This window comes from Colias croceus, chromosome 25 (genome assembly GCF_905220415.1).
Source record: "Colias croceus chromosome 25, ilColCroc2.1".
Taxonomy (NCBI): Eukaryota; Metazoa; Arthropoda; class Insecta; order Lepidoptera; family Pieridae; genus Colias; species Colias croceus.
Genome location: NC_059561.1, coordinates 2,396,019 through 2,410,844, shown reverse-complemented (window position 1 = coordinate 2,410,844; position 14,826 = coordinate 2,396,019). Strand labels below are relative to the sequence as shown.

General features: G+C 32.8%; 1 protein-coding gene across 1 annotated transcript; it reads right to left on the bottom strand.

Annotated features, from left to right (window-relative positions):
- Positions 1-1,109: 1,109 nt before the first annotated feature.
- On the bottom strand, positions 1,110-6,729 carry LOC123703016 (UDP-glucosyltransferase 2-like). The gene is made up of 4 exons (XM_045650884.1): positions 5,898-6,729; positions 5,442-5,661; positions 3,763-3,982; positions 1,110-1,395 (listed from the first exon to the last, which is right to left on the bottom strand). The coding sequence occupies exons 1-4, from the start codon at positions 6,720-6,722 to the stop codon at positions 1,110-1,112; spliced, it is 1,551 nt and encodes a 516-aa protein (XP_045506840.1). The 5' UTR covers positions 6,723-6,729.
- Between the last annotated feature and the right edge of the window lie 8,097 nt (positions 6,730-14,826).

Here is a 14,826-nt window from a genome sequence, read left to right as displayed (position 1 = left end):
TCTTAGAGTAATTGTTATTTAATATTTAATATCATCGCCATCATCATCGGCCTATATTTTTCCAATGCTGGGCCACGACGAGGGTACAAGCCATAATGTCACGCTGGCCAAGTGCGTGCAGATGTCCCATAGCGTTGAACTTTTTTAATTCCTTGACATAGGGGAGGGGGAGGGGGTTTGTACATACAAATTCGCATGGATAATGTACTGAATTTAAAAAAATAAATTAAATTTATATATGCTTGTCTGTTCAAAAATATTACTTTTCATATCTTACGAGATACTCTTACGAAATAAAGTGTTTAAGATATTTTTTCCTCGTAAAATAAATAAGCCTTATGGCTTATTAGATGATCAAAAATACCTTAAACTGGCTTAATATTATTCCACGAAAAGTCTCTATAAATATATATTTATAAAGTTAATACAGAATTTCAAGTGATAATTTTTCTTATTGGATAATGACAACAAAATTTAAAATTATTGAGTTTATTTTAATTTTATAAGAATTTTATCAGAACGATGAGAATAAATAAAAAAAAAAGAATAAATAAATATTTTAAGTTGCGGTCTAGGTGGATATAAATGATTGTTTGTCAAATGAATTCAATTTAGCTTAACTGCGCATATAATATTTGTTCAATTTAACTGCGCATGTGAATAAAAGGACAATAACTTATATTTTATACCTTACTATAGCTTTGCGCCCGCGGCTTCGCCCGCGCAGTCAAAGAAAAACCCGCATAGTTCCCGTTCCCGTGGGAATTCCGTGATAAGACCTATCCTATGTCCCGGGGTAAAAATTAGCCTATGTCCTTTCTCGGGTATCAAAATATCTCTATACCAAATTTCATGCAAATTGGTTCAGTAGTTAAGGCGTGATTGAGTAACAGATAGACAGACAGAGTTACTTTCGCATTTTTAATATTAGTATGGATTTTTACCACCAGATAGGCGAAATAGATCTAGAATATATGAATCTATTTGTGGTGAAACTAGCTATAATTATATCATCTTTGAAATATAAATAAAGACAAAAGAAGATAATAAAATCACAGCATCATAAATAACATTTATTTCCAATATGTACAACTTACCACTAAACTAATCTACTTCTTTTTGATTTTAACATTAAAAGTGTACATTTTTCTCACCGATCTATATACAAATCGTAACACCAAGAAGACTGTCATATTAAAAGTTAGTACTATTAATAATAATGATAGTAATAGATTGATTTCATAATACTCCGTCCATGATAGGCCCATGGCAGGTGGTCTTAAGTGATCACCACCGTGTTTGATCACGTGTTCTATCCACCAGATAGCGTTATCTAGCGGTTTGATGGGCGCATCCCGCATTATGGCGCTCAGTTTGAGCATGTTCTTCTTGTAACTGTAAAGAGAAAATTGTATGAAAAAATTTAGAGGATATAGATTTGACAAGAGACGAGATTTGAACAAGTATTTTTCGCTGATAATGATTTTGAAAAAAAATAGCGTGTGTACCGACCATACGTGTCTGAAGTTAAACTTCTTTTTGCAATATTGAAAGATATCAAAATCGTCGCCTTACTTCATGACCATGACGCGACCTTGAAATTTGACTATCAACGCACCTAAAGAAGTTTCACTTCAAAAAATCATTCCAATATTTATTTCTAAGCTACACTTGGCAGGATCTTACAAAATAAATCTTCTTAAAAGTTTCTTTTTTCCACGCATCCCGTACAACCAAATATTCACCATTAAAAAGTTTTAAAAGGAAAAAAAGTAATTATAATAATTAAAAATACATTACAGAAATCAATAATTTCCCAACTTGTAGTCAATTGTTTCAAGGTAAGCGGATAAGCTTATCGAAAATCTTAGCATAATGTAGTAATGATAACATCTTATTAAATACGTCAAAATATATTGTATTAATTTCCATTTATTTATCAGTTTATTACATGGCGTGATTGCTTCATGAAGATAATGTTTCATTCGGTGTTTTATGATATTCTAAGTAAATAATAATAATGATGGACTTTGACCTTATAGGTGATAGGACTATGTGGAAATTACAAATAACAACAGATCGTTTTATGTTTTCTATAAATGTTATTTCATAGTTTGTTCAATTTCATAGAACTTTAGAGGATTATAGGAAGTCTAGCCGCTACAAGTTGATCAAAATTTCTGCATTTTTCCACTCGGTACCAAAATATGTTAACCCATTGAGCCCCGAGCGGCCCGATCGCCCCACGACACAATAGATTTTCTATTGTGTCTGTGATTCCGGGGGCTGAGTAATAATATATCAAAACCGTACAAGTCTGTCTGACTGAAATTTGGGTCCTGTCTCTCCCATATATAGTGGACATTGGCAGTCCCTGCTTTTTGGGTGGAGCCATTAATTAAGAGAAGAAGAAGAAATGTCGGCGTCGACAAGAAATATAATAAAGTTAAATGCAACCCTTTTATCGTTTACTAGCTTACCGCCCGCGGCTTCGCCCGCTTTGTCTAAAACCTAATAAATTATATACTAAAACCTTCCTCTTGAATCACTCTATCTGTTAAAAAAACCGCATCAAAATCCGTTCCGTAGTTTTAAAGATTTAAGCAAACCAAGAGACATAGGGACAGAGAAAGCGACTTTGTTTTATACTATGTAGTGATTACAGTAGTTAATCAAACCATAACCAATTAATGATTATTCTGTTATTCCTATTATTAACAAAAAAAAGACGTGTGGGACTCGGGACTGCCGCGGTAAAGCTATTGCACAGTATGCCTTCAAGCCACACCTCCGAGCCCGTCGGAGTGGGGAGCGTGAGGTTTTTTCGTTACGGAATTTCTCGATTCGGTCCCCGCGCTCAAGGCCCGCGATACAAGCTATGCAATAGCTTAAAAGTAATTTTTAATACGAACACGGACATCAATCGACATTTAATACAATCTGCTAGATTATCATCATTTAAAATAAAAAATTTATTGAAAATCTCAACTCCACAGGGATTTACGAAAAATAACAAGCATTAATTCAAGCATGAAAGAAATAAAGTATTTGTTCTGCTTGCTTGTGCAGTGGTACTTGTGAAAATATTGTTCTTTTTCAAATAAAACTTCCTCAGTATTGCATTCTTAGGATGTTGAATAATCTATATGTTGTTTATTTTGTTTGGAACTTGTATTATCTTTGCACTAGGAATTTTATAAATGGTAAGAAGTTTGTTTGAGATAGAAGATATCGATAACATAAAAGATATCTCAGTACTTTATCTTTAAAATTTTCACTAATACCTAACAGTATTTTTATGGTAAGTTAGTGATGAGGTTCTTTACTTTGGACATAGTTATGTAGAACCAAACTGCTGAATTGAGTGATTTTTAATTAATTTGTAACAAAGAAAGAGCATTATTAACTTTTAAAAATATCTAAATTCTGCGTAAGAAGTATTTAATTAATTCATATTTCTTGAAATCTTGCTTCATCGTTAGTTCTCAGTTCATAGAAAAGCAATTCATTTGATATAAATTATAAAATGTTTTTGTGTTAGTTACATGTATATAAAATCATATTATTATATCACCGGAGAGATTTGTTGAAACTTTAAGGTTGCGTCATGGCAATACCGTCACGTTATAGAATTATGCGATCTTTGAAACTTGGCAAAGAAGTCTCACTTTTGACACGTATGTTCAAAAACATACGGCACACACGCTCTTTTTTTGGTAGTAGGTTTTTCCAACCTAGTAGGTTAGGAAGGTTCATATTTACCTTGGATCTCCAATAACAGTCTGTATAGCGTTACTAAAAGATTCCTCCGTCAATGTATACAAATCTAGTTTAAGGCCAATCCTATGGTGTACATATTTTTCCGCATTATACCATTGGTCTCCCAGTACAGGCATGCCGATAACAGGCACTCCGGCTGTGATCGCTTCATCCGTTGATTGTAACCCCGCTTGGGTTATAAAGAGCTTTACGTTTGGATGTCCTGAAAATTGTGTTCATTTAATAGCATTGATAGGTAACAAATAATCATAGAGTCCCTTAATAAGTCGCTTGCCTTTTGCCCGTTGTAAATGTTAAAAATATGTAGTGACGATTCAAAAGTGCTTCTTGAAGAAGACTAATTGAATCAATGTTTGAGTTTGAGTTGAATTTTTTGTATATTTGGTAGTCTAACACTACAGCAAAAGTTGACCTAGTTCCAAGAAAAAAATATTAATTTTTGAAGACATAATAATATCTATAATTTTCTATAAGTTCACTAGGAGACGCGGACATTCACTTGTGATTAAATTCATGTCTTAAAGCTTCATGTAAGCTTCATGTATTCACAAAAAAGACCCTAATTATTATATTTATTACGCTAGGTAAATAACTACAAAATTATTTCTATTGGAAACAGCATCATACAACAATGTTATCGTATGAATAAACTTAAGACAAACATTCTACAGGGCGACTAAAGAACTGCAAGGGAACAATAGAATGAGTTACTGTTATTAAACCTTGCATTATCATGTAGGTACCCTTATTCTATTCATACCTGGTTCTATTTTAATATAATGCAGTAATGGGGTTATGAGGTAACTATGCTTCAGTATCACAGAATAAATAATACTTCAGTTAATCTCTATATAATAGAGATAAATCGCCAAATGTGTAGGTAAGCGTAGAACTCGAGAACGACTGAACCGATTTCGTTATTTTTTTTTTTTGTAATATTCATTGACGAGGATGGTTCTAATGGAGAGAAAACGTAAACATGTACCACGGGCGAAGCCGGGTCGGATCGCTAGTTTTTTTTTTTTGTTATACACAAATACAGTACAAAAACTTTGTCTTTTATGTTATTGTAACATCAGTAAATCATCATAAAATATTGTCTCCATTTTAGAAATATATTACGAAACTGCAGGTGCGATTCCTTTATCAATTTGATTAATGATATAATTATTATGGTGCTGATAAAAAATTCAAGGTTTTGCTCCAATTCTGTCACAGATAATTTCCATTCTAATCAATTACATCGCGCTTACTATCAATTCTTCATAAATTTTAATATTTTTTTAAATCTATAATATAAAAATGAATCGCAAAATGTGTTGGTAAGCGCATAACTCGAGAACAACAGGAACCGATTTCGTTAATTCTTTTTTTATTACATTTCTTGAAGTACGAGGATGGTTCTTATGGAGAGAAAACGTAAAAATGTACCACGGGCGAAGCCGGGGCGGACCGCTAGTTTCAAATAAAATTATGCTTTCAATTTACATGAACCTCATCTACTTTCATTATGAGGTACTCTTCACAAACCATTGAAAATCCCTTGATATCTAAAACTACGGCATTATCATCTCTTAGTATTTCTTCACTTCATCTAATCTATCATTCTAATTAAAGCTTTATTTCATTAGCATTATAATACATTTTCCATTGCTACTTACTCAATAGATCGGCTTGCGGGAACCACTTCGCTGTTTTTATGTTTTTCGGTTTACCAGGTAGATCTTCGTCCCATTTCCATAAAATGTCGTAGGGCAATCGAGAAAGCACTTTGATCATAGCATCAACAACTTCTGGAGCTAGTAGAGAAGTTTTCACGTTTGTACCGAAACTTATGTATATGACACCGTTTTTGGAAGAATCCAGGTACTGTTTCAGATCCTGTTGAAGAATTTTATTTTATAATAATTTATTGAAATAGAATTCAGTGAACGTTATCGATATCAAAGGAACGATATCAAAGCTTTTGACTACATATATTTGTATATTATTCATTTATTTACTAAAAAACTATATAAATAATTTAATTGGAAAATAATATTATTAGTACAATTTTGAGATTAAAAGCGCAAGAAATTACTTCCTTATGTCACACTTCTATTAAACGTAATTATCACCTTTGGCAATTCATTTTGCGGTTTCTGATGAACACCTCCAATATACTTAATGTTAGGTCCCACAGGATGATTATCCGCCCAGAGTGGATGTTCATTCACCAACAGCAGTTTTACATGGTTACTCAGATCATCAAAACTTGGCACATCTTCACCAAAATGTTTCCTCATTACCTGGTAATCGTATTCTTCAGTTGTACTCACTATAGCACTTACTGTAAGCATGGTCACTATTTCTGTAGCTTTTTCAGCAAGCGTCAAATTGTATAACCTTTGCCGGTCAGGTGTTGGGAACAAGAATGGTTGATATGGAGCGCCATAAGCACTATACTGTATAGCTAGTAAGCCAAAAGAACTTATAAGTACGACTGGTTTCTTGAAATGGTGCCCCAACGCGCCTGTCACACGTACACACGCTTCAGTGATTATCAAATCAAAGCTGTCCTTTTCTTCTTTCACAATTCGTTTCACTTCTGGCACTTCATTTTGTTTGTCAAACACAATTGTGAATCTTTCTATGAATGCTCTTAACTGTGCTATCATTTGTTGCTTGTCCAGTCTCTTGTCTATAAGCATTTCTTGCCAATGCGCATATGATACGTCATGGACATCTATTTGTGTTAGATTTGCGAGGCTCTTATCTAATGGTACTGGATCTGTGGTGATCAGTACCACCTGGTGACCCCGTCTTGCTAGTTCATGGATGATAGGACGAAACACCACTTGATGACTTATTGATGGTGTTGGAAACCATGCCAGGATCTTCGCCGATTCTATCCCGGTAAGGGATAGAATTATAAGGGCGAATACAGCCACTATCTTCGGCATGTCTTAATCAACTCATTCAGCAAAAATTGATTTTCATATCAAAGCGATATCTTAATTTGTTGATAAATAGCCAGTTTTTGTTTTCGTGAAGATAATGAAATAATATGTAGTTACTTATATAATTGTAAAATATGTCATGGATTGAAGATATTTAGCAAAAAACTCATACTTATTATTATTAAAGGGTGAACGAACCTTTTAACCTTAATAAAAATGCATGGGTATTTAGAAATCAGCTGCTAAATACAGAAGATTGTTGATGAAATTATGGACTGTTTAGCTATTGTTTTCTGAATTTACTAATGTTGTAATTTTTTTTATATAAAATAAACAAAAAGATTCTCTCTTGGATTTCACTGTTATTATCACTATGAAACATACACTCCTGTATAGATGATATATCTGTTATTTTGATTCAAAAATAAAGAATCATTGTTATAATATTTTGTAGAGTTTTTGTTTGTTTGTTTGCGCTAAGCTCAGGAACTACTATGTGAAACTGCGGAGCCTTCCTCGATAAATGGGCTATCAAACACCAAAATAATTTTTCAAATCGGACCAGTAGTTCCCGAGATTATCGTGTTCAAACAAACAAACAATCTCTTCAGCTTTATAATATTGGTAAAGATAAATATTCCAGTCACAGTTCAAAATTACCGATAACCGCACATAATTAATTAGGTTATTTATCAAAGGAAGGTAAATGAGAATGCTTCACCATAACAAATAATACAGGAGTAGCCGCAAAGGGGTTCCAATTAAATTGTAATGTAATTAACTAGTATTCTCTCTTCGGTCGGCTTGAACAATCTTTTATATTAATAGCTCCGTCTCAAGCCATCGTATACTACACTATATTTAAAGGTATCTAGAATAACAATTATGAAAACCCAATTAAATTCCGTGTTCCAACTACTAAGAAGAACGCATGTTCGCCTTTGCACTGTTACTCCAGAACCTGGTCCCCTTTTTGCATATAAAATAGCTGAGTATCCACTCTATAATCTATAAATATTGTAGCTAAAGTTTTGGTAAAATAGAACAACGCCGTATCAGAAGCATACACAGGTTATATAGTACAAAGTAACAATATTGTTTACGCGCTCTTTCTCTTTGAATCATAAAACAGATTACATTTCGCTTTCCTTTATACGAGTCAAGCAATTACCTAACTTTAAAAAAAATCGTAGGCAAAGACATCGTTTGTATATAGAAAACTTGACCCTTTTCCTCATTATCATAAAATAATATACAAACAAACTAAAAAAAATGTGTGTACTAGTGTACACACGTAAGAAGTGAAACTTCTTTATGAACTTATTTTTCAAAAAAAAATTTACTTTAAGCAACTTTACAGAAATACGTCAAATCACGCGTGGTAGGGATAAGAAAAAGATGGCGCGTAACGGAAAAATGTCACGCGTAACGAAAAAATGTTACACAATTTTTTTTCCAACCCCCATAAAGACGTTTCACTTCAATTATGCAATTAGACTTCTTCTACACAGTTTTGAATCGTAATTACATTTTTATTTACCACCGATTCATACAGCAGTTTAAAGAATAGCAATACCCATTAATTCTTGTACTCACGAATTATTGCACCGCCCTCCCATACACATTAATCTCTACAACAGGGCAGCAAACACTCAAGTGGGACATTAGGAGATCTATAATTCTGAACCAGCAACTAACCTATTAAACTAGATATATATATCTATACTAATATTATAAAGCTGAAGAGTTTGTTTGTTTGAACGCGCTAATCTCAGGAACTACTGGTCCGATTTGAGCAATTATTTCGCGAACAAAGCCCCGGGCAAACACTAGTATAGCTCAATAATATAGGTACGATCCCTGCAATAACACTGAGTTTATAATACGCGATAAATTGACAAAATCTCCCCCGGCTATTAGCAGTTTTCCAAAGCGATATCTGCTACCATTTGTAGCTACATTTTTGTTCGTTAAATTTTATTTATCATACATTTTGAATGCCTCGTTTATTCTATAGTAAGAATGTTAAACTACTGACCTAATAGATACAGACTTTATACTCAGAAAGATGCTATACGAAAAAAGAGCGTACGTGCCGAGCACACGTGTCAGAAGTGAAAGTTCTTTTTCAAGATTAAAAGATATTAAAATCATCGCCTTACTCCATAACATGACGGTATTGCCATTGTGACCTTGAACATTTTCTCTCAATGTGCCTAAAGAAGTTTCACTTCAAAAATGTGTACAAAAGAACGTCACGCTGAAAACAATGAGAAGCAGACGTAGCCCAATCGTTCAATATACAATCCTTTCTTGCAAATGATTAAGTAAATCCTTAAATAATGGACAAGGATACAATTCAAAGAAAAAGGTCGTTCAAGAGACGTCCTTTTAAATGGACATGACGGATTGTGTCTCGCTGGATTTGATGTCGTTAAAGTTCAAAAAGATTATTCAAATCGAATCTTGGTTCATCAATCATGAACAGATTAAATTGCCAAGAGACAGTTTAATGTTTTCAGGGCATTTGAGACTTTATTGTAGGGGGATATAGTTAAAAATGTAGTAGCGGGAGCGAAATAAATTGGTAGGTAATTAATTGTTTGTGCGTTTAAATAAATGGTTTCGGATAAGCAATTTCTTTATCCGATACATTAATAGAATTGTCCCTATTATTTATTCTCTTCCATTATTCTCTGTGTGTTATTTACTGATATCTGTTGAGGTAGGTACTTCAATTGCTGTTGCTTCTTCTAAGCTTTTGCACTTAAAGTAATTTTCAAGTTATCATCACTAGTAAAACAACCAACGATGCGTGTTTTGTATTATTTCTCTATGTATTAAAGGTTGTCTGGAAGAAATCGATCTCAAGCGAAAAGACCGCCAATTGCACTTAGTTTTAGCTATTTGTAAGTTAACTCATTGCATTTTTTCTCTCTTTATAAGAGCAATAAAGATTAGAGAAATTTGTTTATAATATAAACATTTAAAATACACAAATAAAGAATTATGAATTAATTAACTGTAGATTTATTTATTTATTTATTCTCAATTCTTTATTAAATCTAACAAAGACCGCTACCTACATAATATATAATAAAGGTTTAATATGAGAAATATATAACAAATACAAACCGTTCATAACACAGCACGGGTAATATCTTCGACCCATTTGTAAGCACATAAAGAAGGAAAAATACGCGTTCACCCGTCGCAGAATATTGTACCGTGTTTCAAAATCATCGACAATGTTATAGAGGACTGTGAAATTGTGGATAATATAAGGGTATGTTTTAGTAAATTAATGAGAATGTTTATTTCTTAATGTCATTAATAATTATTGTATAAATTATACAATTCATGTAATAATAAGACGTTTATGTAATACTGAATTATAATATGAATACAGATAAGATGAAACCTACAATATTTTTTTCCGTTAATTTATGTAGCGTTAATGTGTGTTTTAATCATGTTTTCACTCCAAATCAAAATTCTTTTAACTCATCTATCAGCTTTAAGCCAAAAGTATTAAAAAACAACCCAAACATGACGTAGAACTTCTCAAACTTTCAAAAGACTATAAAGCTATATTATTTTTTCCCAATAAACATTGTTTAAAATAACGTATCTACAAATAACATGTATATTAAAAAAAAAAATTACTTCAGTCTCTACATGCATAGCCAAATGTAAAATTCGGAATTAAACATTAAACAAACTGCACCATAAATCTAAAACATTGTAAACATCTAAAACGTATACAAAATTATATCCACTATCCATATATTTTTCGTACAACCTGACCCAGTTCTCGTATGGCGGCCGAAATTATCCATCAATACATTTCCTTGGTCCATAATGAAGGCCATACGTCAGTAAGATGAGCCTACATCCACTTTGCTCATTGCTGCTTCGCTTTGTCATCCCGGCATTATGTGGGCGGTCATTTTCTGGTCGCGTTCGTTTGGGTGTTTGGTCTATGTTAGGTGGTGAAGCGATAGTTATTCCTAATAATATTAAAAACGCGACAGTTAGTACTTTTATGTTTATAATAAAATGCGTGAAAGAGTAACAAACATACGTACATATACCACACACATCCTCACACACTTTCGTATTTATAATATTAGTAGGACAGGATAAACTGACAACTAGAAAAATTAAAACTATCCGTGAAAAGGCACAATCTTGGAGGAATCAAGGAAATATGTATCTTGTGAAATTTCATAGAAGTCCTGTAGCCATACCTTGCTCTGAATCGCGAGAAATGTTTTCTCTACAGAGCATAATCAATACAAATTTTTGAAATCAAATTAATCGGCTTTACCGGCTGGCCAGTCATGTGTAAAAACATATAAGAAACATACGTTTAAAAATGTTTGTAACAGAGACAGAACAGAGAGCCTATTTAATATCAGCTTATGACTTAAGGCACAGTTACATCGTGATGACATTTGATGAAGTTAAGGTGCGACACACATGGGGCTAACGACAGCGATTTATTTAACAACCCCTTCTAAATCCATGTTCACTTTATCAGATGGGTTTTATAGGTTATAATGTACTTTTATTACGTTTTGAACTAGCTTATTTGCAGTAAGTATAGTAATAAATTAATAAGGAAAGGATTTGGTTGTGTTTACGTTTTCGCAGTCGAAATATCGCAACTCAATTAAGAAAAGATGCGAATTAAACCAATGCCACATAATTCCGAAGTGAAATAGATTATTTTCGTATGAAGCGAGTAAGAGAAGATACTATTAATTCGTGATAAATAGTATTTAATAGTTACGAACCACACATTACAGAATTGAGTTGTATTTAAAAATTAATATACTTTCATGTATCACACTAAATATTTAACAAATATGCTCATAAATGTCGTCTAAAAATACCTATATCTACTACTATGTCAAAAACCCGTAGTATTACGATTCACATAAAATTGTGCCGCCTATCTCAAAGACGAACTATCCTTATCATGCAACTATTAGTACGGGAGCTAGCAACGTTTAAAAAAAAGTCATTTTAGTATAGTTGGGTTTTTGATATACTGTTTCTCTTGCTATTTCGGTTAGAGTCCGGGCTGTCTGGCTGGCCGCAGTGGTTGCGTTTATTAGTGCGCATCTTATCTGCACAGAAAAATATCCTTAATTTAAAGTCATTTTTTAACGCGTAATTTTTAATCTTTTGCCTTTAGATAGATCCATCAGACATAATTTTTTTATTGCAAGACGTTTTTTTCGTTGTAAAATAGGTGCCATACGCAATTTTTATTTCAAAATAACTAAAATGTCATCGAAATAAGTGAAATTACATCAACATAAGTCCGCTTAAAAGGTAAGTAATAACTTTATTATTTATATTATATTATCCTTTTTTAATACTTATATTGAATAATTAGTAAACTAATATTTTTAATAGATGGTTTCATATTTATTACACTTTTGGGTATAAATATGAATTTGATGATATTTGTATTTTCTAGTGTTTGATTTTACGCGAGTATTATACATTTTGAAATTAAAGACTTGGGAAAATAATACAATGAATAAAAATCGCGTTTAAAATCCGTTAAAAAGTATTTAATTTCTTGATGATATTTGGTTTTTATCAAGTTTACATTAACGTCCTATTTGAGGTTCGTTGGGAAAAAGGAGGCGATATGGTAGATTGTTGCAAAAAAACTGTAAATATTAAAATGAATATTATATAATATAGTATAAGTAACACAGTGATTACTTATCCTTCACGACTCATGTTGATGGAATTTCACTTATTTCGATGATATTTTAATTATTTTGAAATAAAAATTGCGTCTGGCACCTATTTAACAACGAAAAAAACGTCTTGCAATAAAAAATGTATGTCTAATGGATCTATCTAAAGGCAAACGATTAAAAATTACGCGTTAAAAAATGACTTTAAATTAAGGATATTTTCCTGTGCAGATAAGATGCGCACTAATAAACGCAACCACTGCGGCCAGCCAGACAGCCCGGACTGTAACCGAAATAGCAAGAGGAACAGCATATCAAAGAACCAACTATACTAAAATGCTCACTTGTCAACGTTGCTACCTCCTAGAATATATAAAACTTGTTTTATCTCCTCCAATCCACAGTTCTCAGCTGTCAAATTATACTCATTAGGAATAGCTTTAGTTCCCACCAAGTTCCCACCATTAAAGGATTCCAATCTTAAAGCAATTTAGTTCCACTGTCAAGTTCGAGATGTCAAATTAAAGTCGTGTCGATTAGCCTGAACGTAGATAGATTGACATAGTGACAAGTAATGTTTGTTTTATTTTATTTGGTTAAGTTTTAGTTATCCTTTTAATACATATAATAAAAGCGAAAGTTTGTTATGCATGTTTGCTCTTTCACGACATAACTACTGGGCGGTTTTGACTAGACTTTACAGTAATACAGGTTATACATCGGAATAACACATAAGCTTTAGAATAATTTTCTTTTTGCCCGCGGGATCGTCAACGGGTGAAACGGCGCAGCACAACTAGTTAATAGTTATAATAGTTAATAGTTATAAGATAAGCAAAGGATCAAGACGTGTTAAGTGGTAGCTACGTCGCGTAGACACTCGTAGACCTTGTTAAACACTTCAATCACTTATGTAGCAGACTGCTGTTTCAGTGATCGGGGGCTACAGTAAATGCTTTTTCAACCGTGTTAGAATATATTATACTCCTTTCTTCTAGGCAATGTTGCACTGAAACAGTAAGAGGTAGTTCGTATGGCAATAATTTCTGAGATAAAAAATGTATATGCATTACCTTAAACTTCCAGTAACTAGGTTTTTCATAATTGGTTGAGTCGTTTAGAATCACATTATAGTGCCAGGCTACGTTTAAAAGCAAAAACAATCAGAGATTATTATCATTACGAGACATGAGACAATATAAACATTGGGCAATATTTTGAGGTTTATGAAAAATGTCTTGCATTTCATGAATCCCAAATATTCCGTACAAAACCAATACAAAATCGCTAACAGTGATCAAGCATGTTACATAGTACAGTCGCAAAGACAATGCCACAATTCAGTGATATGAAACAGCTCATTAGCAAGTATCATGGTACAGTCGCGCGCATCGGTGAGTAATATGTCTGGAACCGTGCCAAAAGAATGCAATGCGACGTGTCGTCTTCTGCTCATTTAGGTTTTTTGGTTATGCAACAGTGTGACAAGATAGAAATGATTTATTTATTTTTGGATAAAGTTATCATAATCGGAGCTACAACGACAGAAGATTGAACTAACGAAAATGTTACAGCATAACAAAAATGTTATAGCATGAACAAATAAATTATTATGACGAGAAGTTCGTTTTCAGATTTCGATTGTGTATTTTATTTAAATAATAAAGGTAACAACTTTGAGTGATCATTTTCTCCTACGTAGATACGATGCCGAAATATAGATACAAATCATTTTATTTTATCATTTTCTTTGACGATTATAACAAGCAAAAATAAAAACGATATTCAAACATGGCTACAAATTAAAAATTGCTTCCATATACCGTTAGTCTTTATTACAGGTGAGATTAAATTAAGGATCTCTTGTTTGAGTTTGGAATTGAGTTTGATGCTCCACGGATGTGAAATGTGCCCTTTTCCCTCTAACGCTTCAGGAAACTTTTACATCACGTTTTAGACTTTAAATCTTATTATAACTTGTGTACTCGCGTAACGACTTTATTGTGGACTTGTTTATATAGACGTATGTTTTTTCTTCATTCCTTATATGACTTTTTGAGATGTTCTTGCTGTCAAATTGAGTTTGCGTGATGGAACATGACAATCTATACTAATATTATAAAGCTGAAAAGTTTGTTTGTTTAAACGCGCTTATCTCAGGAACTACAGGTCCGATTTGAAAAATTCTTTCGGTGTTAGATAGCCTATTTATCGAAGAAGGCTATAAGCTATTCACCATTACTCTAAGGCCAACAGGAGCGGAGCAATGCGGATAAAACCACGGGGCACAGCTAGTGGTTCTATATTTATAATGAAGCATTTAACACGAAAATGTACAATATTTCCGAATTACAAATTATTTAGCCCGTTTACAAACAATACAT